Source organism: Toxorhynchites rutilus, chromosome 1 (assembly GCF_029784135.1).
Source record: "Toxorhynchites rutilus septentrionalis strain SRP chromosome 1, ASM2978413v1, whole genome shotgun sequence".
Lineage (NCBI taxonomy): Eukaryota > Metazoa > Arthropoda > Insecta > Diptera > Culicidae > Toxorhynchites > Toxorhynchites rutilus.
In genome coordinates, this window is record NC_073744.1 from 86,874,234 (window position 1) to 86,899,681 (window position 25,448).

The following is a 25,448-nucleotide window of genomic DNA, read 5'->3' on the forward strand; positions in this document are numbered from 1 at the left end:
ACCCATATTAGCTATTCAATATGGAATTATTATACAATTATTCAAAATTTCCGGATAATCGAGTCTAACATTCCGGATAATCGAATCCCGGATAATCGAGTCCGACCTGTATAGGAATCAAGGACGTAGTCCTTTGACAAAAGAAATAGAAATAGAAAAGAATTTTGTGAGAAGTATGATCTATCTTGTGTTAATGAGAAATTGTGAACTATAACATTAGCCAGGAAATTTATCCAGCACGAACAGTGAATATAGCAAAATAGTGAAATAATTTGACGATTAAAATGGGTATGTTTTTCCGACTGCATTAACCACTCGCTTTCCTCCCCGACGCAACAAGCAATCTTTTTGCCTACAATTCGGCGATAGCTAAACAATGTGAATCGATCCGTATTACGAGCTGTTCTCCATTTTTCGGACAAACAGGCATTTATAAGTTGGTAGAATCAATGGAGGGATGATCTTGTAAGATGGTTTAACCCTGTTATCCCCAAAGTTCGATCAAGTCGGGCTCAATTCACGTCTTTATCGTGCAGGTGTTGCTACTAACAATTCATGTAATTGTGGTCCAGGATATCATGATATCGAGCATGTTGTTTGGTAATGTAAAAAAATGCCATTAAAAGTATTTAATATTGATTTGAATATTAGTATATTTAATAGTGATTTGAAAGGGTATACTCACAAATATCGGATCATGATAGCTTAAGAAGTCGCGATCTTAATATTATGTTACCCACAGATGTCTTCCTTAAAAGTAATTATGTTATTATTTTGCCCGCTTCACTTGTCCGTTCTTCATTCCCTTTCCCATAAATAAGCAGAGCTTAGCACCCGATGAGATCAATTTACTACAACAGCTACACGAACATCCCAAGAGAGTACTCATAGCCATAGAATACTTAATATTGATCACCTGGTCTGGTTCCGGATAACATTGCAACGTTGGAGAAAATGCTATTTTTATCTATAATTCATTTATGTAGTTATAGATTTAATTGACTTAGGTGTATATCTATGAAGATCCAAGCTAATTAAGATTGTGTTCAAAAAAGCCCTGATAAATGCTGGCTCCTTGTCCCCTTCTGGATAATTATATAAATGGAAGAAAAGCGTGGTAATGTCTTTAATATACTTTGTGCACATTTTTGAACATCGGTATAAAAAAATCAAATAGTGTCGAGTTCTTCGTGTCCATCTTAGAATGTGGATACGGATTCTACCTCATCCTTCCCGTTTAAAGGATATAAGTTAAAATAAGAAACTGTTTTTCCAGGACCTCCATTTGATGTATCAAAGATGTAAACATTACAGTTTTCTGAACAATGAAAAAACTCTATTCAAATGCAATTACTACACAATCACAGTCCTTTGTCAATATCTCGTCTGTGCCCCTAGGCCCAACCCATCAACTTTTTTCTAATATCCTATCCGGCCGGACAGACTGTATACCGAATAATCACCGAATACCCGTTTCATCTCTAGTTTACATCATCATCTAACTTTTGAGGGTGAGAAATAAATTAAAAATTGATAAATATGATAGGTTTTAGGTAATCAGTCAATCCATGCGAAATCAAACGTTGACCTTTCAGTAACGTAAACGGTATACCACAATAGTTCAAAAAATGGGACGCAATGGTTCACACCCAACAGGTGAAAAAACGTAAACGATATACCAAAATGTTCTAAATTTATGCTTGGAAAATACCCAATTTCCCTTCCATTCACTTCAGTAAAGATTCAAATATACGGCAAAATTTCGTTACTGTAAAATCAAAGAAACGATAAAAGGTGGTTAAATGCTTGCGAACGTATGCCCAGGGCATTTTTTTACAAAAGCATCAAAAGTACGAGCATACGATGAATTGCCTGAAGTTATACTATGCACAACATACCCTATGGCAATGCTCGGACCGACAGAGCAAACGTTTAATGAGCTTTTGTCAACATATTACATCTCGTTTAGATCTTTTCGACAGAGATACATCCCGAAAGCCGAAGACATACTATTGTACCGATTCTCCTTGACAACGCTGTTGTTTCCAACACGTATTTGGAGAATATTTTGTATTCAGTTCATCTGAAGGAAAATCCAGCAACAGTTATATCGCTATGCTCTTCTATGTTGTAAACAAACCCGCATCCTGACAATATCCTTCTCGTTCCTTTGAAGCCGACAACTCACGAACGCATTTAAACAAACCTACAGAACCACGTGTTCGGTCGGTTTTATGAATGAACGCACGTGGTGTTGTTTACCAACAAACATCCCGAACCGAGAGCGCATACTCGGCCCTATTGCAATTTTCATGACATCCATTCCCGAAATCTGAAAGATAGACGCCAGCAGTTTTCATCAGCGCTTTCCACAAGGTTTTTCCTATTTTTGCCGTGCCAGGAAATCAGTAATCGTCTTCTGGAGCTTGGAACAAAATGACGTCGGGATTTTGTTCCGGTCGGTATTGAGCAAATTTTCTGTTTTTCAAATAGTTAATATCAAGGTAAATTTGGTTTCAAAGGATAGCTTTAGCGATTTGCTTCAAATTGAGATTATTTTGTAACGGTTTTGCGCTATGGAAGTGTGTGAAAACTACGAGTGAAAATTCGGGTGGAGTAGCAACCATCGCAAAGTGTGAAGAAAAGATTCTGTGAAAATTAAGATAAAAATCTTTAAAACAACCAAACGTTATGTAATTTTATGGGAAAACTGTGTTCAAACCGTTAAATGGTTATTTTGTTGGTGTTAATAGTGAATTTGGTTCAAATTTATGAGGAAAATATCGTGAAAATGTGTCATTCTCTACGGTGTATGAAAAAGCATGATGGCGACATATTGGAATTTTATTCCGTTTACTTTTCGCTGTGTAGCCTAGCCATCTCGGGGTGCAAAGTGTGTTAATAGGAAAAATCTCTTCCTGTGGCGCTATTCGACGCTTTCCGGGTCGATATGCGATTATCAGCTGAGATATTACACGTCAGTGAATGTGAGCGTGGAGGTTGAAAATGTAACAAGGTGTATTAGTGAAATATACATAATTGAATAACAAGAAAAAATACCGGAAGTAATAAAGGTAGCGGATAGATGTGGTGATGAATTAATGTTCTCATAGAGAAATGAATATTTATCTTGTCGAAATGATTTTTTTCACGATATTCATCTGTCTCCTTTCACTTTTCAACAAGTGTTTTCCATTATTGATGCATAACTACTTTGCATTTGAAGAACAAATTTTGAAACCATAGAATTCCAATAACATTGTAACAGTTCTCAAAAATAATCGTTGTTTCGATCGGATCATTCAATCGTTGAAGAATTAAATAGTTTTCATTTCTATGATCGCTTCAGAGATAATTATTTATGAATTTTAACAATTACATGATTTTCAATTTGTGATGTCCCGTTTTGATGTGAGTTTTTCGATAATAAACTGGTTTCTGGGACTGACTGTTTCAAAAAGATGGAATATACGAAAGGTTTGTTTACGGATGTTTCACGATATGTGACTTCTTTTAAGTCTAATTTCTGAATGTTTTCTTTTTATTCAATAAATATTTTTGGGAGTGGGTACCAACACTAGGATTGTGCAAACGCTCTTGATGCGAACTGAATGGAAAGCGTAGCAAGAAAAATGAGGGGGTCAATGGTGAATAGACTAACGCAATTTTTAATCATGGTAAATAATTATTGTTGCCTCGTAATTATACCAAATATGATTTTTTTTCAGTCGATTCCGTTGTCTCTTTTCTTCATTAGTATTAGTGTTTTTTATTCGTTATGATCTGAGGTAGGCACCGAAACAAATTAACGTGAACTCGCATTTGAGTTTCCGCTCAGAGGATTTTTTTTCTTATAGTGCATATTGGATATTTTCCTATATGCTCGTGTACTTCAATATGATCCATTAAATACACATAAGCACACGATAAAAAAATAAACACGACGTAGAACTACGTCTTTCATTAAGGGTACCAAATCAGAAAACCGGTCACGTTTTTATGAAATAAAGTTAACTTTAATAACTATTTCTGCCACGAACGGATTTTGGTGAGTTACATATCAAACGAATCGAAAATTATTTTTACGTGCTTCATAACCCGCACGTAAAAATAGTGCATCTTCGCTACGCTGAAACCCCATTTGTATCTGCTCCCGTGTGCATTGGCCCTGTCACGAAAAATTTTTTGGGAATACCAAACATCTTGAATGTCGTAATCGAATGCTAACAGTTATTTGGGTTCGCGTGCCAGTCGAAAAACTGCCTCCAACTAGGATTGCATTTGCGCTAATCTTGATCATAATAAAGCAATGCTACTCTTTTCGAGGTTGTTGAGATTAACAGAAAGATTTCATTTCGTTCATTTGGTCACCAAGAAAGTAAATTTTGTTCTGCAATTTTTTATGTGATTTGGTTTCGCTTGCCAGTTGCAAAACTTTCTCCACTAATGATGACATCTGCGCTTATCTTGAACATTAGAATGTAATGCAACTTTTTTTCGAGACCAGTAATATTGACAGAAGCGTTTCTTTTGAGAATAATGCAAAATGATGGGAAATGTTTATAGTCTTAGTAGTTTCAGCTACAATGTATGGCTCTGTAGGTATGCTATGGCGAACGCTTGTTTGGCGCTTCGTATACGTTGTAAGAACGATACCTAAAGCTGTGATTCCACTGAAGCAATACTAAATAACATGTAGCATGATGACATGACATTCTACCAAACAGTTATTTCTCAAATTTCACAGCATTATAAAATAGTATCCGAAGTTATAAACATGCGACTTATATAAAATAACAGCGTAGTTCTACGTCAACAATGCGGTCGTATCTTGGACACAACCTCCCATAAATTTTTATATTGCTTTCTCTTTTTGTTCTTTTTGTTTTGTTCCAGTTACTGGACGCACAAACCCTGAGAGAGAGCAAAACTATTCCTTTAGCGAGCGATAAACTTCTACGCTTCATATATTATTGACCTGTCCATATTCCCCCCATTACATGTCCATTATACCCGCATCGATAAAAATGTTCTACTTTTCGGCTTGTTTTAATTTCAGTAAAAAACATGAAAAAACACATTTTTACAAAACATTTGGCCAATGATTTCGAAAACCAGTATATCGAACTGTAAGAAACTGCTTTTAAATTTTGGAAAACATAAGTTTCCAAAGAAACAATTGAAATTCTTTTTAACATGTCCGTCTTACCCCCATCTCCCCTATTCAAAGGATTTTTCACATTTTTGGAGCTGTTCTGCTCACACTCGTATAAATTCATGCAAGTAACGACGGTACCTGCTGGCAACGTTGTCATGTGTTTTATGAGAGGGAACGGAATGCACGTAAGCGTGCGCATATAAAAACAAAGAATGTTTGGGAGAAAATTCATTTGATTTTTGCTGCACTCTCGCCATTGGAGGGCAGTCAAGTTCATTCACCATTCCAGCGTCTATTGACAATTGCTTTTCTCTTCCTCACCCCCGAACATGGCCTTACAATTTCACTCCAATAGGCACATCGTCACTCAATAATGAGCCTATCGCTTATTAATTCCACGTAAGCTCATGCAGGCTGAAAATAGTGCTACCTTTTCTTCACGCTCAATAAAGAGAATATCACTTCACTTTCATACAGTCTCGTTTCGCTTCACGTTCATCTCTTTCATTTTTCACGCTGAAGCGAAGTTGTCACATTGTCAAATGAAAATGAATGGATCTTATATCGAATGAAAGTGTCTTATATCGAATAAAAATTACGTTGGAGCTTGAACCGTATTCGCTGAAACTAATGAAAATAACGATGTGAAAGGATGTGCAGTATTCCAGCAGGCGTTGGTTCTGTGACTATATGCCCTCATATGTCTCTTCTAACTCCATTGTTTTTGGAATACGGTCCGAGACAGTCCAGTTTGAAGAAATGAAATCTTTTACTCGGAAGCAGCACCTTCAACATGTGAAAATGAAACTGACATATATCCCATTCGAGTTAAAATTAATATAGCACCAATGAGGTACATATAGAGGTGGAGCAGTAGGCGAAGTATTTCTGTATTGGCTCGCAAAATATCGTGTCGTAATTATTTGCAATCAATATGGAATGTATATGGAAGAAACAAAACAATGTTGAAAGTACTCACGGTTGCATGATAATTTGAGCTAAAATTCTTATGAAATCATTCAACTGTTTGTTTTTCAACAGATGACAACTGTATCGTGGCTTAGTTCGATTATTTATGTGGTAAAAAGTCCAGAGAGCAGTTGTATGCTTAGTTCTCGAAAGCAGTAACATTTTCGGTGAAATTTTGAATAATTGAGGATCAGTCTCTCACATCATACACACCGACACTGAGAGCATTCAAATCATCGACTTCATAACGTTAAAATAATGAAACTTCGTTCGTTTGTATGAACGTGGGGGAGTCCAAATAACACATGGAAATATCACTTTTATCCGTCTTTTTCGAAGCGATTTCACAAATATTCACTGCACGCTATCACATTAGCCTTATATTCAGCGGGAACTCTAAAAAAATGCACGTTTTTAATTGATAAATGACTACCTGAAAATAACATTTATACATGGATGCGGTGGGCAATCAAAGATAAACATAACGACTGACGTCACTATTTGAAAAATAATTATGGCAGCGCATGCTATGTCGCTTGAAACTCTACCATCTTCATTACCTTTCTTCCAGGACATTAATATAGCCCATTTGAGCCTTTTCAATCGTCAAGTTAAAGCGTCTGCTTTGTAACTTCAAGGAAAAGACAAGAAAAAAGAATGGAAGAATCGATGTTTCAGTATGCGTAGTGAATTCTAATAATCGAAATTGAAATCCGTTGAAGAGAAACGAAGAATTAAAAAAAGTTTTTTTTTCATCTTTAAGTTTCAAAGTTGTCAAGCACTGCTCCCGACATTTTTCCTTCGAAATAGAAGCAAACCGAGTGACGAACCAGCCAAAAGTATTGAAAGTCGCTATAATCTATAAGCGTATAATCTGTATATATATATATATATATATATATATATATATATATATATATATATATATGTATATACATGTAAATATATATATATATATCTATATATATATATATATATATATATATATATATATATATATATATATATATATATATATATATATATATATATATCTGTCTGTCTGATTCTTAGGACTCGGAAACTACTGAAATGATCAACATGAAAATTGGTATGTAGGGGTTTTTGGGGCCGGGGAAGGGGGGGGGGCATATTGAGGTTTTAGGGTGCAATAAATGTTTCTATGATGGTTAAACTATCCACCCCCCTCTCTAAGGGTGGGCTGCCATACAAATGAAACACAAATTCCCGCATTACTCGAGAATTAATCAAGCCAAATTTGGCATGTGGAGGTTTTAGGGTGCAATAAATGTTTTTACGGTGGTTAGACACTCCGCTCCCTCTCCAAGGGGGAGCTGCCATATAAATGAAAGACAAATTTCTGCATGATTGGAAAACTAATCAAGCAAATGGAGCCAAATTTGTCAAACTTGTTGAATGTTTTAGTGAATAGACACTCCTCCCCTTCTCTCTGTGGAAGGGGGGGGGGGGACTGCCATACAAATGAATCGTACATTTCTGCATAATTCAGGAACTAATTAAGCAAACTGAACCAAATTTAGGGGGCAAGAAACATTACTAAAACACTCCTCCCAACTTTCTGAGGGGAAAAAATTGTCCGATTTAGGGCTGTCTTTATTCTATCATATTTTTTTGTATGAAACATTTATTCCATGTAACGGAGAAACATGTTATTTGCAAGTACAGGCAAACCTTTTTTTGTGCGGGGATAGGGACGAACAAAAAAGTCACATAAAAAAAACGTGCAAAACTTCCCCAGTAGCTTTAAAAAATCGTGTTCGGTACACATTTTGAAAAAAACTTTTTTTGTACATAGGGACCGCATAAAAAAAGTTGCCCCCAAGAAAATAACTCAAATCTACGCCATTCACCGTTCAATTTCCTTTTGTTTCCCTGCTTTGCGATGGGACACTTTGCCTTGTCGGTTGCGCGTGGCTGTTTTGTGCTTTTAGTTGCATGTCGAAACGTGTTGCTGTTAGAAATCATGTCATGCAAAAACTTAGAAAAACTTAGAGCATTTGAGAGGGGGATGATTTCAGAAGTGGATAATTCAAACGCAAATATGCTTTTTTCGCACTGAAATGCATATAAAACATCGAAAAAAACTAAATGGACGATAACTACGTGAAATATTCTTCTTTTCATACACCGCACAAAAAAAAGTCGCACAAAAAAAACCGCAGAAGAGCAGAAAATCGCACAACAAAAACGCACAAAAACAGGTTTTACTTTAGTTGAAAAATCTTGAACGAGAGTTGTGTCTGAAAATAATCTGATATTATAATGATGAGTTTTGTTAGAAATACTAGGAATTTTATAGTAAAAGGAAAATTCAACGGGGTAGATTAGAAGATCAATCAATGAACAGTTCTGCGATTGGACCCATGAACTTGCACTTGATAAAAAAAACCTGAATGTTTGAAGGTATTGATAACAAAAAACAAATTTTGGGCGGGACGAAGTTTGTCGGGTCAGCTAGTAAAGAATAAATCTATATAAGTTCTATCAGTGAAACCGTGACTGCTCTTAGCAGAGAAATTTGAAATGGAGAAAAACATTTGTTTCAGTATTTCGGGTTCGAACAAAAGCGTCTATCAGCCGAAATGAATTGAATATATTAATCGGTGCGTACAGCGGTGTATGAGTCATTTATTGACGTCGAGATTGAAGCAAATATTAATGGAACAATGCCAAAAAAATGTAGAACGGTATAAAAACGTGACTTGCAACAAACCTACTAGAATTCGTCTCCGCAAATGACTGGCCATTTTCCAATGAGGTAGTCTAGGACTCAATCCAGCGGATTGTTCACTTTTGACTAAGTTGGAGGAACGTTTGTATGTACGTTCCCAATGCATGGATTGACGATTAGCCCTATAATCAAATAGTTTTGTCGAAAATGTTATGTTTGGATACTTTTATACCTTCAATAAAAGTTTTAGGTTTTTATCTCATTTTGTTCTCGAGTTATGAATGTTTAGATATAGAACTGAATGCTTTCTAATTTGAATTCGAAAGTGACTCAAAGAAAGTACTAGTTCAATACGTATATTTTACATTTCATTATGAACAGTAGTGGGGAAAAAATCATTGCGGCCTGCGGTTATGATGAACAATCTAATTTGGCCCGTACTATGCCTTTACCTGGCCAAACTATCAAACACAACATACAAGTTTCCAATCTGAATTATTAACTTAAGAGAAAGTCAATTAAAATGATGTTTACCAAGTGTTTTGATTCGGTTTGTGCATACTACCCATGCTACTCTGCACAGTTGGAATTGACAAGCTGTTGCCATGTACAACGGTGAAACAGGTCGGTACAAATAATGCGATTGTACTGAGTTGCATGGTTCTTGCGCTGTACATGCTGACAGACATACAATGTTCGGAGTACAACGCTAGTACAGTTGTATGTCTGTCATAAGTATTAGGTGGTAACCACGGTCTAGAAAACTGTTTTGCCCTCAGAATTGTTATCCTAAAAGTTTTTTTCGTTATTCGTTTTCGTTGGAAAGTTACAGCCAGAAGTCCGAAGTCACCTCAAGGGATATAGTATTGCTACACGAAATTTTCAACGCGTTTTTATCGAACCATGTTTTTTCAACTGGTGGTATCGATATCTCATGATCTACTCGACCGATTCAGCTGAAATTTTTATCAGTATGTAGAAATAAATTATCTAAAGCGTTACATAGCCGTTTTTTGATGTCTCATTTTTTCGATTCTTATGAGCTTCATAACAGCGATTTTTCATGAATAACTCATTTGAACAAAAATGGCCGCCATTTTTGCAATTTTTGAAATTTTTAAAAACCCCTATGTGAGGCAATAGGTATTGTCCTAATGCTCCAAAATATCCATTGGATTTCGTTCTGCGACACCCCGTTTCTTCAGAACCGATACCACCAGCAAGATACCGGTTTTCAGACAGCATCTACGTTTCCAGCTGTCAACAGCGTGATAATCATTATTTGTGCACTCAAAAAATTGGAAATACATATTCAGGGGTCCCCCCCTTAAACTGGCTCCAATTCAAAAATTACGGTACGTAGGACAATTCTGTTGTTTCCATTTGAAAGATAAGAAATCTTTATACAGGGTACAGTTGTGAAACTAGTGGATTTGAGTAACTTTTTAGTAGTGAAAAACTTCAAAGTTTGTGGTTATTAAGGTGTTACTCTTACTTTTATCCAAAGAATACATAATAAACTTGAAAGTTTCTATTAACCAAATTGAAGCTCTCTAATCGTTCTACTATTTGTTATTTGACACCCAACTTCTATCCTTTTTGATTTCACTGCAAGATCATTTTAAACAATTTCTGGTGAATCTTCATCTAAAATCTACCAAATCAAATTTACTTCTCTGTACTCGTAAAAGCCAATTAGCATTGACTTCAACGTTGACACATTTCATTTTCAGTCATATTTTATATATAAAACATAATATTTCTGAACTATAAATAATCCAGACTAATTTTTTTTATCATCTAAAATATATATATATATATATATATATATATATATATATATATATATATATATATATATATATATATATATATATATATATATATTATTAAGGATCATATGGCGTCAACGGGGCCGGGAGTTCAATATTTTGACAATGTTTGCCTTATAACTATGTTAGTAATATGTAACCGATTACTCGCGGTTGGCTTGAGGATAGTATTACAAGTGTTTTCGTAATTGTAATGTTGTTGTCTCCAATGCTCTGTACGTGTGCCCGACACGGGATACTTCCTATTGGGATGCAATTGACCATTAATCAGCAACGCCCTTTAGTATGTACCCCATATCTAGCGTGGTGCGTCTTCTCGACTCGAGGAATCCAGGATAGAATGGTCACTAGCCGGCACAAACATCAACTCGTGTAGAGTTGTCATGAGCGGTACAACCTTTGGCTCTTGTTGAATGATCAGTGGACTGCACAACCTTTGGCCCGTGTATCTGTAAAGAGTGAGGGTATGTATTGCCGCGACTAAGTAAAAGTTTATAGATCGGATGGGAGGGATACGAAACAGGGACACAACGAAGAAAACATCATTAAACGTTGACATCGGCGCTTCTGAGGAACAGGTATAGATGAAGCAGAAGATCAGGATCACGGCTACCTAAGATATCCCGGACGGGGATATCCGATTGTCTGCCTTGTGCTCTCAGTGCTCTAGAGAGCTGAGAGCGAGCAGCATGGAACCGGATACACGACCAAATAATATACTCGATGTCGTTGTAGCACCACAATCACAAAAATTGTTTGCTGCGAGCCCAATGCGATGGAGATGCGCGTTTAGGTTGTAGTGATTGGACATAAGCCGAGATATCACGCGAATGAAATCACGACCTACATTCAATCCCTTAAACCAAGCTCTCGTCGAGACCTTAGGGATAATCGTGTGTAACCAGCGACCGAACTCATCTTCACTACACATGCGCAAAAAAAAATCTAAAATCTTAAATTGTATATAATGGAATCATATATAATCGCATTTATAGTTTCTCGAAACACAATCTACTTACGTTCTGACAAATCCAGGTCTTCGAACAGAGCCTGTACTTCAGTAAGCCTTAAGCATTCGCTGCAATTTTTGCTGAAATGGAATTCGACAAAATGTTTGCTTCTCTAGCTCTTCTGGCTATTCGAAATTAGTTTGGGAAAACGCCTAAAACTGGAAAAAAAACGCTCTTAGTTTAATTGAGCAGTTTTCGAAAGCCACATGATGAAATGCAGCTGCAAATTTTATTGTACGATAACTAACGAAAGGAAATAAATGATTTTGTTCATTCGAAGCAGACGAATTCGCACAATTCGCGGTAGAAGCAATGTAACCACATGTCACATATAAAATGTCAAATTGAACACTGAGCTACACTTGTTTTCTCTCAATCAAATGTTCAATCATTATATCAAACTTCAAACTACGAAATATATCATAAAATAAAAGAGGTGATTTTTGGACATTAAAATGCGGGGTGATATTGACCGTCTCACAGTGGACCCTCAGAAATTGTAGTTAGCATTAAATAGAAACATTAATGGAAATACCTTGTATTTTTGGTGAACGGGGGTTTTCGAAGGTGCTGAATCTATTTTTGATTCATTTCGGTTATGAGCCCCATAAGCAATGGCAGGGAGAGGGAATACAATTTAAAAAAAATCGAAAAACACGTGTGGGGTATCTAAATATTTATGGAATTTTTTCGCGAAGTGGTCAGAAGCCATAAAGGGAAGGTGTAGAGGGGACCCTAAGGAAGAACTTTGGAGATATTTGGGGAATTTTTTGTAGGTCTAGTTTTGTATAAATTCAATGTAGAAAATGTACTTACTTTGAAACACTCATTTCGCAGCTTAAATTTTTTTTAAGCTAAAAACGGAATACAAATTCAAAATCAGCATAAATTTCTCTATCCAGAAAACCATAACATTATTTTTTAACGTATTTTGTAGCACACTACGTTGCCACGTCGTTATCGCAACGAAAATCGTCACGGACACTGCTGCCATATTTGATACTAGATGCCTTGAAGGTTATAGAACAAGACTAAATCATTCCTTCGGTCAGGCATTGTTGTTCATTTTTCTATTTAATGCCACCTAGAATTTCTGAGGGACCACTGTGCGTCTGTGGGGTGATTTGGTCCAGTGTGTGTTTCATTGAAAAAAACATACCTAAGTTATGTAAAGTATTTTGGGATAATGTTACAATCAGATTCCAGACCAGAAAAATTGCATTAAGACCATTTCGAATTTTGCGTGAATCTTTTCATTGTCTGCTTGGTCAAAGAAAATCCATCCTAGATGGCCTGTGTTGCTCTTTCAAGCTCCTCCTTCTTCCAACGTTGTCTGTCCATCCTTTTTTGTAATTCGGCGACATCTGGAATCAATCAGACCAAAGAAAAGCCTCAAACCTGTAGGACCAGTTCACCAGTGTGAAATTTTACCAAAGTTTTTCTACGTTAGGTACATACAGTTCAACAATAGAAGGAAATGACATTATAAAAAAATCCAATTTGAGCCGTACTACGGGTGGTCCAAATCACCCAGTATGACCAAATCAGCCCGTGTTACCCTACATACGATTCGTACAGCCGAACTTTCGTATGTAGCTGCAACCACTGTCACCACCGCCTTAGTATATCTCCAAAAATATTCATATTCGATTACATTTGATCCACCTCTAGTTTGAGCATATTTAATTACTCTGTATGATTACAGTAAAACCTGTTTTTGAGCGAATTTTTTTTGTGTGATTTTTTTTCGTGCGGTATATGAAAAGAAACATATTTGATGAAGTTATCGTCCATTTAGTTTTTTTCGATGGTTCATATGCATTTCGGTGCGAAAAAAGCATATTTGCGTCTCAATTATCCCCTTCTGAAATCATTTCCCTCCTTCAATCAAATGTTCTAAGTTTTTCTATGTTTTTGCATTACATAATATCAGAGATCGAAATGCTCGCCGATTTGAGACGAAAAACATCCGTTTTCACCAACGGGGAAAAATAGCTGATAGTATAGGACGTGAGAGAATGTTATACGCCCACTTCGATTCTCGCGAGAAATTCAATGCCGATTTTTATTTTTCGTCGAGTTATGATTGCCGAAAAATGTTTTCGTTTTCAGTGACTCCTTGATGCCGATAATGGTTTTTCACTTCTTCAGTACAGCTGAAAACATGCGGCAATATTGGGTTCCATCGTGAAGTAAACATGAGATGGATTATTATTTGTACAATTCAGACGCTGTCCAAATGCAGATCGTTTGGACGCTGTCCTAACAGACTAACGTTGGAGAAGTAAGCTTTGATTTTTCACTCCATATTTTCAGTACCAAATGAGAGACGAAAAAGCATTCTAGATGAACTTCCGAGATAGAGATTTTCCACATCTCTTTCTCTCTGAAAAAGAATTTTCGGTGAAAAGGAAGAGACGAAAATATCAACAATACACGGTTTATCGAAAACTAGATTGATTGACAGAATATTTATCGCGCAGCCGAGCGAGAATTTCGATCTCTGCAAAATATCTAACAGCATCACGTTTCGGCATGCAACTAAAAGCATAAAACAGCCACGCGCAACCGAAAAGTCAAACTGTCCCATCGCAAAGTAGGGAAACAAAAGGAAATTGCACGGTGAACGGCGTGGATTTGAGTTATTTTCTTGGGGGAAACTTTTTTTATGCGGTCCCATCTTCCGCACAAAAAAAGTTTTTTTTCAAAATGTATACCGAACACGGTTTTTTAAAGTTACTGGTGAAGTTTTGCACGATTTTTTAATGCGGTCCCTATCCCCCGCACAAAAAAAGGTTTGCCTATATTCATTCCGAATCGAAGCTGTAGCTACAAAAAAAAATTTCTCACTTTTGCATCCAGTTTTTGTTCAAATTCTGACTATGAGCCTGTAAACAGATTGTATAAGTTTTCCCGGAACCGCCTTTAACGTTCCTATACTCGCACAGAGGTCTGTGAGACCGAGCAATCAATAATTCGTTCATTTCTCAGAAAACAACACTACAACTTTGCGATTCTCTATAGTTTCGTCACTTTTTTACCACTTTCGGTTTGAGACACCGACGCGAGAATAGGAGTTACTTTTTCGGACAAGTCAATTTTTTCTATTTTAAAATATTGTTGAATGAAATGTGTAAATTAATGTTAGCGGCGAGGAATATTTACTGAATATATTGCATAAGATCATTACCAGTCTATTATTATTTCAATTTAGTTCTTTTTGTCACCGGATTGAACGGATTCATAAATTATTCGTTGTTAGATTCATACGTGCGAAACAAAATACAAATGTTTGACTTTCGTATAGTTATTCGCTAAATACAATGGTCACACATATACACACTTGTGAAAGAATTGTAAACTTTAAATTATAAACTAAAGGGTGTGTCACATCAAATTGCATCACGGAAAAAACGCTGTAGAAATTTAATTTTTAGGAATTATATCTTCAGCTTTGGTAATTTATAATCAGATAAGAGTGTATAGATCACGTTAGCCATGCTTCACTGTCAATTTTTCGTAAATTTGGAAAAATGTCGTCGAACGAAAAAGAGCGTCGTGAATTAATCTTGTACACTCATTTCGAGAATCCGGAGTTGTCACATCGGGACATCGGTAAGATGCTGGGAATCGTCCAATCCACGGTCAGCAGAGTACTAAACTTCGAGAACCTAACCATCGACCGGAAGGTGAAGAACGGCAAAAATGGATGCTCCGTCAGTGAAAAAGATCACAAGCGCGTAGTTAAGCAGTTTAGACGTGATCCGAGAAGTTCGGTCCGGGATGCCGCCAATAAGCTGAATTTGTCAAGTTCATTCGTCCAGCGGACCAAGCAGCGGGAGGGCCTGCGTACATACAAGGTTCAGAAGGCTCCTAACCGCGACGAAAAGCAAAACATGGTGGGGAAGACGCGAGCCCGGAAGCTGTCCACCGAAATGCTGACGAAGCTGCATTGCCTGGTAATGGACGACGAAACCTACGTCAAAGTGGACTTTCGTCAGCTGCCGGGCCTGTTGTTCTTCTCCGCAGAGGACAAATTCAGCGTTCCGGAGGAGATTCGCAAGCAGAAACTATCCAAGTTTGCCAAAACGTACATGGTGTGGCAAGCGATCTGCTCTTGCGGAAAGCGGAGCGCCCCCTTCGTGATGACCGGCACGGTAAACGGGCAGGTTTACCTTAAGGAGTGCCTACAGAAGCGCTTACTACCACTATTGAAGCAGCACGAGGGCCCGACCATCTTCTAGCCGGATCTCGCTTCGTGCCACTATTCAAAGGACGTGTTGGAGTGGTACGAAGCCAACGGGGTCACCTTCGTGCCAAAGGAAATGAACCCGCCCAACGCGCCGGAGCTTCGCCCAATAGAGAAATATTGGGCGATTATGAAGCAGGCACCCGTGGCCGAGTGGTTAGCGTCTCACATTATCATGCCGGGTGTTCGGGTTCGATTCCCGTTCTGGCCGGGGGATTTTTCGTCAAAGAAATTTCCTTCGACTTGCACTGTGGTCATGCGTATTCAAGAGCTTGCCCCTCGGAATACATTCAAGGCGTGTTATTTGGCTTAAGAAATCTCGACCAAGTATTAATAAATGACGCTAGTTAATGCATACGTTGAGACGGCAAAAGTTCCACAAGGGAACGTTAACGCCATTCAAGAAGAAGAAGCCGGCCCTCCGGAAGAACCCAAAAGTTGTCAAATCGGAGGCGGACTTCAAGAGAAAATGGATTTCTGTTCAAAAAAACGACAACCTGACGTTGTACCGAACCTTATGGACGGGGTAAAGAGGAAGGTGCGAGCATACGGGCTTGGGCTCGAAGTATGAATAAAAAGAAAATGCCAAAAGTTGTTTAATAGTTTTTATTTTACTGTCTAAAATTTTCAAAAGGATCGGTCTACTGGGCGAATTTCTACAGCGTTTTTTCCGTGATGCAATTTGATGTGACACACCCTTTAATCGGTGGCTTATGGTTATTTTTTACAGTTACAGTTTCGGACATTTTTTTATAATATATGGGCTGAACAATATCGACAAGAAAACAAGTAGCAGGAAGTTCCTAAAAATCCTTTTGAGCAATTCCACCTCAAATCAGCCGAAAAACGGCAAATTTTGACGCGACCCTCTTCGATTTTTTTTTTCAACTTGGTACAAATTATAGAAGCTACCAAAAATCACAATTTTCACTATCATATGAAACTTTATATCTCAAACCAATATATCCATTGTCATACACAGGGGGTCATGGGGAGGTGAAGGCTGTTATAGTCGTTCATCACTGTTTAAAGCAATGATCTTGCCATCAATAAAATAGAGCAAAACAACAGACGACAAAATCAGCCATTTGTCAATTGACAGGATCGTTTAGAGCTCCGCACCAACTCATATGCGGGACCGCGTGTTCGGAATAATGGACTGGTTTGAGAAGATCGTTATCAAACCATTTGTTCCGTTGACCTCGTTGTTCATGCCCAATGACAATCTCTGTTGATTGTTGCTTTTGGGTATTCGAAATAAAGTTGAGAGACTTGCAATTCCATGTCTCGAGTTTCCAACCTCTAGTTCGGGTTCTTAGCTTGGGTCTAGTCCAATCGTCCTGTCTCGAAAACTGATGTGAAATTCGTTTGAAACGTTTGAAATTCCCGTTCAGGTAGGGAAAATTTATCCTCTTTTTCCTGAGTTTTTGACACTTCGAATATATGCAATGCGTAGTCGAAGTTCTTCTAAGAACGTTAGTGTAATCGAACGAGATGGAAAATTCGATGAAGATTTGCAGAGCAGGTGTTATCGTCCCTTGAAGATAACTGAGGGACTTTGGGAGGGTTAGTCTTTTTCAGTACAACGTTTTTCTTCAACAATCTCCCCCAGTGATTTCCTGGCAAAGTGAGTCTTGGTCCAGCCAAAAAATCACATCTCCTTCGTGACACTTCTTGATGAAGGCGGCAAATTCCGGCAGGCACTTCGTACTGCATACCTCCCTGTTCACCGCAAGGAACGAACGAACAGTGACTTGGTTATTCCTTTCTCGTTGGTCTTCGGCCGCAGAAGGATCTTCTGCCTGGTTGGGGATGTAAAATACCCGGTTCCCTGCCAGTCATTGCCATCCGACGTCATGTAGATCTCGTCATCCATTATGACCACGAAGTCGTGCTTCGTCGGGAAGATGTTTTCCACCAGCACCTCCAACCACTCCTTCTGGGCTTTCTGGTTCGGCCTCGACTGACGCTTCCGTATTAAAATGTCGCGCAACACCATCGGCGGCCAGAATCTGGCTTCCGTTCGACGGTCTCGCCTTTCTTCAGAAGAAAGAGGATGTAAATGTCGGATCGGCTATATCTGGCAAACAAGAAGTGTCTCACGATGTCCAACATCTTCGCTCCGGAGTGGAGCTGACAGTACGAACAAAGCATCGAGCGTTGTTGCTTGACTGTTTTCCCTATAGAATCCTGCCATGATGCACAATTTCTTTGAAAAGGCATTGTTCAGCGAGTGAATTCTCTGTTTGGAAGATATTTTCTACAATTTCGCTCATGCTGCTTAATACAGAATACAGATCCTGCGGGAAAAGTGAGCCTATGATAGTATAGGGTTGGGGAAAAAGAAATGTCGTATTTCTGAACGAAATTTGACGCTTTTTTTAGCATACTTAAAATTATCCAATTTAAGTCAAACATGCGCCGTTTTGTTCGCAAACTTGTAGCCATTTAGAAGGCAACTTCATTACAACCCCCCCCCCCCCCCTCTTTATTTGCAAAAAAAAATCGCCAGTTTTCGCAAGCCTCTTTTGAGGCCAACTAAGTATCACCGAGAGCGTTTTGCATGGACCGGAAGAGATGATAATCACCTGGAGCCAGGTCCGGACTATACGGTGGGTGCAATAGAACATCCCATCCAAGCTCCCGTAGCTTCTGGCGGGTCATCAAAGATGTGTGAGGCCGAGCGTTAATTTGGTGGAAAACAACACTATTCTTATTGATCATTTCTGGCCGCTTCTGGTCAACCGCCTGCTTCAATCGGTCAAGCTGCTCACAGTAGAAAAACCAAGTTGAGGGTCTGGCCATAGTTGAGCAGCTCATAGTGGATGATTCCCGTGTGTCCATAAATTACACGAATTTTTTCGGCCGCCTTCGTTGTAGTTTTACCTCGCAGGTAGTAAAAACGTAAAATATGGCGAATTTCTTGCTAGATGGACTCCATCTTTGACGCGCTATAACTTTAGACTGAAAAGGACAATCACAACACTGTAAAAATTACACTTGTAGCACAGATTGTCGTCTTTAAATAGCCGTATAGTATGACCCGATGCGATAGTGTTGCCATATATTGGCAATATACAGGGTTTTCCATTTCGGGCTTCCGAAAGTATACAGCCCTGCGCTGACAAACGTTTGACATAGCTGTCAACCAAAGCTTCATATCGTTAGTTGAATGTCTGCCATTTTACAATATGGATCGTTTTAGCATCGCACAGCGTGTTAATTTCGTTAAATTATATTATAAAAATGATGAAAAACCGGCAAATGTTTTTCGAGCATTACGGACGGATTTTGGTCGTCATGGACGGCCTACAGAGCACACAATCGCTAATGTAGTGCGTAAATTCGAACAAACTGGATCCATAGCGGATATTGTGAAACCTGTGCATCCTCGTAATGTGCGTTCGGCCGAAAATATTGCTGCTGTTGCTGCCAGTGTGGAGGATGACCCGAATGTTTCGATTCCACGGCGTGCTCAGCAATTGGGCTTGTCAAACACATCATTGTGCCGAATTTGCATTTGGACTTGCACCTACATCCATATAAAGTCCAACTGGTACAAAAATTAGAGCGTGGTGACCATGGAATGCGTCGATTGGGTGAACGAACAACAGCAGCAAAATGCTGAATTTTCGCATCAAATTTTCTTCAGCGATGAGGCACATTTCGAGCTCGGTGGCTATGTGAACACCCAAAATTTCCATATATGGGGCTCAGAAAATCCACACGTGATTGTTGAGAGGCCATTGCATCCGCCAAAAGTCACTGTTTGGTGCGCATTATGGTCTGGTGGAGTCATCGGGCCGTATTTCTTTGAAAATGAGGACGGCGAGACGGTAACTGTGAATGGTAAGCGCTATGGCCGCATGTTAACCGATTTTTTTTGACGTAGACTACGTCTTTCATTTCTATACCGGGGTGTAAAATCAAAGTTTCGAAACTGAAAGCGTTACTCCGGAGACCGAGATTTTGAGCGTTAATAGCTCCTGAACAACTGAACGAAATGGTATAATAAACACTTCATTCAAAAGATAAAATGTCTACGCGTTCTATAATTGTTACTTTCTGATCCAAAAACTTGTTTCAATAGTCTTAAAATTGCTTTCAAAACAGGCTATTGAAATCACCAATCGGTATATAAGCGATCGCCGCTCGGAAATCCACTCAGTTCAAATTGAACAGCGATTGGAGCATGTTGTCGCTGTTGTAGTGAAGCTCTTCGTTTATCATGAGAGCGCGGATGAACGGTGTCACCAAGAGCCTGTTTGTGCACCTTAGGCCAGAAGGGAATCCATCAGGAGGAGAGTGATGCCACAAACGGTTCCCCGGGAAGACATCGCTACACACACACATACACGCACGGAATTCTTTCCGTTTGGATGCCATTCAGCATCGAGAAAGTTCCGGAAAGATCTAATCATTTCTGGAAAATAATCTGCCAGTTCCTCTGGGAATTTAAAAATACATTCATGTGAAAGAGTTTATTTTAATGTTTTCTAATCATGTAACACAGCGATCAAATTCATTTGATTTTGTAAAATTAGCAGGAAAGCTTCTGAAGATTATTCTTCCCCATCAGTAGGATATTTCCGTATCCAATATTGTATGCGCACGCAATCGATTATTGCTCAGTCGCCGAAAGTTTCGAGCTCAGAGAGTTCATTCTCCTCTAGTTTGCCTTCCAAATTGCCATCGTAAACCACACCTTCTCTCGATTCAATCTCGCACAAAAAGCATACTTATACGATATTCTGGTGGTGAGACGCATTCATTTTTCGTGAGGACATCGACAAGACAACATCGTTGCCTAACGTGCTGGAGGAGGTGGACGGCGAAGGATCGACACATACACGCGCAGAATTCTTTCCGTTTGGATGCCATTCAGCATCGAGAAAGTTCCGGAAAGATCTATTCTGATGGTGAGACGCATTCATTTTTCGTGAGGACATCAACAAGACAACATCGTTGCCTAACGTGCTGGAGGAGGTGGACGGCGAAGGATCGACACATACACGCGCGGAATTCTTTCCGTTTGGATGCCATTCAGCATCGAGAAAGTTCCAGAAAGATCTAATCATTTCTGGAAAATAATCTGCCAGTTCCTCTGGGAATTTAGAAATACATTCATGTGAAAGAGTTTATTTTAATGTTTTCTAACCATGTAACACAGCGATCAAATACATTTGATTTTGTAATTTTTCAACCAAGTGTAATTAGCAGGAAAGCTTCTGAAGATTATTCTTCCCCATCAGTAGGATATTTCCGTATCCAATATTGTATGCGCACGCAATCGATTATTGCTCAGTCGCCGAAAGTTTCGAGCTCAGAGAGTTCATTCCCCTCTAGTTTGCCTTCCAAATTGCCATCTTAAACCACACCTTCTCTCGATTCAATCTCGCACAAAAAGCATACTTAAGCGATATTCTGGTGGTGAGACACATTCATTTTTCGTGAGGACATCGACAAGACAACATCGTTGCCTATCGTGCTGGAGGAGGTGGACGGCGAAGGATCGACACATACACGCGCAGAATTCTTTCCGTTTGGATGCCATTCAGCATCGAGAAAGTTCCGGAAAGATCTACTCATTGCTGAAAAATAATCTGCCAGTTCTTCTGGGAATTTAAAAATACATTCATGTGAAAGAGTTTATTTTAATGTTTTCTATCCATGTAACACTATTACCAAATATTTTTCAATCAAGTGCTATTAACAGGTGGTTATCGAGCTAGTATTAACCACTGGTGGGCTTCCAGTATCGAGGAAAATGTGGAAATATCTAATCGTTGCTGGAAAATAATCTGCCAGTTCCCCTTGGAATTGAAAATTACATTCAAGCGAAAAAGTTTATTTTAATGTTTTCTATCCATAAAATATCCATATAATACATTTGGTTTTGTGATTTGTCAATCAAGTGCAGTTAGCAGGAAAGCTTCTGAAGATTATTCTTCAGAACAAAGTTTTTCGTATCCTATATTGGATGCATAACACCTTGTGCCTCCAACGTAACGCTCTCGTTTTCGAAGTCCCCCAAATATTCATTTATTCATTCATTCAGAATGGATTTTGATTCAACTTCAAACAAATGATCTCTAAATCAACGATAGTCCTACGTCACCCTTGCGGTTATACCATAGATATAACCCACTTCCTGTTTTTTGCCACAAATTGAAGATATGGATACGGATGACATGTTGTTTCAGTAGGATGGCGCCACGTGCCACACAACACGACCGAACATGGCCATATTGCGAACGAAATTTGAGGGACGCATAATTTCGCGTTTTGGTGATGCCAATTGACCGTCCAGATCATGCGATTTGAACCCGCTAGACTTTTTTTTGTGGGGTTATGCGAAATACCGTGTCTATGCCTACTCTCCGCAAACTCTTGAACATTTGAAAGACAACATTCGTGAAGTTATGACCGAGATACCGCCCCATATGTGCCGAAAAGTCATCGAAAATTACCTGTTCCGGATCAAGGTGTGCGAGGAAGCCCTAGGTGGACATTTGAATGATGTTGTATTTCACACATAATGGCATAAACCAAATTTTAATTTGAAATTAAAGTTTCATCGAAATTCGAATTCTAAGTGTGTTTTATTTCAATTTATTTTCGGAATTTAAAGTTGGAAAACCCTGTACGACATTTCTTTTTCCCCAACCCAATATTAATATGGGATTCTGCAAAAAAAAATATTTTTCCGAACACATCAATAGAGCAATGAATTCTGACATCCACTGGAGTTGGGTCCATTGAAGCGAATGTGATGTTTGCTAACACTAAATCACTTTTTTATTCTTTATCCATAAAACTTATCGCTTTCTACAATAAGGTTTTTTCAGTTTTTTAAGCTTATTAATAGGTGTACCGGTAGGTACTGCTTTATTCTGCAAAAATGGTTACAAATTTAATATTCAAAGTATCGCTAGTCACTACTTTTTCCCATCTTTCTGGCAATTCACGGATCCCTTTGCGAAAATAATCGGCCGGTTTGTCAGCTAACCACGAATCGATCCAATTTTTGACTTCATCAAAATTGTAGTGCTGGTCAACCAGGCCATGTTGCATCGATCGAAAAAGGTAGTAATCGGACGGAGTAATGTCTGGAGAATACGTCGGGTTGGATGGAACCTCCCATGTCAGCGTTTCCAAGTATGTTTTGACCGGTTACACGACATGTGGCCGAGCATTGTCGTGCTGCAAAATAACTTTATCGTGTCTTTGCTCGTATTGTGGCAGTTTTGCTTTCAGTGCACGGCCCAAACACATCAATTGTCGTCGGTAGAGGTCCCCCGTAATGGTTTCATTCGGTTTTAGCAGCTCATAGTACACCACACCCAGCTAGTTCCACCAATAGACAGCATAACCTTCTGGCCGTGAATATTCCGCGCGGCCGTCGATGTTGATGCATGGCCGGGGTATCCATACGTTGCCCGACGTTTAGCATTATCGTAATAGACCCACTTTTCATCGCCAGTAACGATTCGATGCAAAAAAAAACTCTTTCTTTTATGCCGTTGGAGAAGTTGTTCGCACGTGAAAAAACGTCTCGTGGCTTCAATTCATACGGCACCCAATATCCTATTTTCCGGATCATTCCCATTGGTTTTAAACAACCGGATATGGTTTTCTTCCAAGTCAAAATTACCACGTTTAAACCGTGCAGACCACGTCTGACACGTTCGCTCAGTTGGAGCATGGTCACCATAAACTTACACCAAAATGCGATGACTTTCCGCGGATTTTTCCTTCATATTGAAGTAATGATGTAACACTCCCCGCAAAAACACTCTTGTTGGTACGAAGTTCGACATATTCGAAGTGGCAAAAAACTATGTTGCTCATGCTTCAACTTTTTGACATATACTGAAAAAGATGCGCAATGACAGTAGCTTTCCAACGAATATCTGGAAATTTGATTCATTGGAATAATAATCAAGTTCCGCCATCGGTTGTAAAACCGAAGAAACTTACCGGTACACCTAATATTTTTCAGAAACGCTGAAAATCTATTACATCACGATCGGTTTTGATTAGCGTTGAATCCACAGCACAAAATACAGTTACGTTCTGCCAGTTGATAACATCATCGCGCCGAGTCTGTTTATAAATTGTGCAGATTGATTTTCATAACGACGCGCCAAACACATTTGGAAATATACTTTATACTAAAATTGTAAAAAATGAAAATATGAAAGCATTATGATAGCCTAACATTACCTCTAGATTGGATTGCGTTTTCAGTACAAGATGGCACTGCAATCTAAAACTATTAGGTTCAAGTACATATTTTCGACGAGCTCAGAAACAAATATTATCGATGTAACGAAGTGAACCTATTCCGTTTATCGCGTTTAGTTCTTCACACATTTGCATAGCACATAAACCAAACCAACAAATAATAGTCCTGCGAGAATAATTTTTGTCTTGTTTTGTTCCGCTTCCATAATGATATCTATTGAGAACAGCAGCTACCTCCACATCTATTCTTACCACAATTACTCGATATCACCGCTACTGTCGCGAGGCATACAGCATTCGGTACGACATGACGACCCACAACGACAACACAAATCCCATCGATGAAGGTTTGCAAGATTTGGGTGTACCAGTGCCGGTGCAAACCTTTCTCTGGCAACAGATTGCTCCTTTCATCCGACCCAAATTAGGAAAACTACACGAGTCCACCTGTATGGTAAGTTGCTTGTTCTTTGTTATCGCAACCATGATATGTTACATGTTCTGATTCTCACTGTCAATAACAGATGTTTTTTGGAAATTTTGTTTCTTCACAAAAAAAAAATCAATAGTCACATTATATTTGGAATTGAACCGGATACATTCCAGCTATATATTGAAGCTTTCCCTCCGAGAATTTTATTTGGTGTCACGTGTGAAATTATAGCTGTAAATTACGCCTGTCTATGTGCGATTATCGTATTATTTTCCGCGAGACCCTTGCTCGATTAAATAAATTCGGTACGTTGGAAAATACTTATGCAGATTACATCAGAATTAGCTAGACACAAGGGTTGTATTTAATTAATCCCAGATAAAAGCGCCGACACTAGATGAGTGCATCAATTTCAAGCAATAACTACCATCAGCATCGAAAAGCAAACGACAAGCGGACGGATTAAACAACATTATTCAGTTCGTCACTCATCGTCCAACAGATTACGTTGCCAAAGATTCATTTGACGGCTGGCTCAATCTATCTCACACAAAATGCTACAGGTCACCATTATGGCATCGGACTACCAGAATGATAAGCCAAAAATTGATTCACTGCTTTTATAAATGTTTCATTAGCTTTTAATAGAGCATAACATGTATTATTTATTAACATATCGTCGGTTTCGAATGTATGTATATGTATAACCGAATTGTAATTGTAAATAATAATTGAATGTATTTTTCCCAAACCATGTTTCTTTTTTCGCTTTTTCCTCATCTATGCGACATCTTTGCATTAAAACCAATGTTACGTCAACTTCGCTATACACGTGTAAAATTTTATGTAACAATAACT

The 25,448-nt window shown here is 38.5% G+C and overlaps 1 protein-coding gene and 1 long non-coding RNA gene across 3 annotated transcripts in view; one reads left to right on the forward strand and one right to left on the reverse strand.

The window, feature by feature from the left end:
* LOC129763412 (protein unc-80 homolog) overlaps positions 1-25,448 on the forward strand; it is a 111,405-nt gene that overhangs the window by 17,223 nt on the left and 68,734 nt on the right. The window contains exon 4 of the mRNA XM_055762449.1: positions 24,385-24,611. Coding sequence (XP_055618424.1) covers positions 24,385-24,611 — 227 coding nt within the window. The remainder of the gene's footprint in view (positions 1-24,384; positions 24,612-25,448) is intronic.
* Positions 22,836-24,996, reverse strand: LOC129763413 (uncharacterized). Of its 2 annotated transcripts, none has more exons than XR_008740915.1 (3): positions 24,137-24,996; positions 23,891-24,084; positions 22,836-23,782 (listed from the first exon to the last, which is right to left on the reverse strand). It is a non-coding gene; the product is annotated as an uncharacterized LOC129763413 (long non-coding RNA). The 2 variants fall into 2 exon arrangements; XR_008740914.1 differs by having other exon boundaries at positions 22,836-23,823.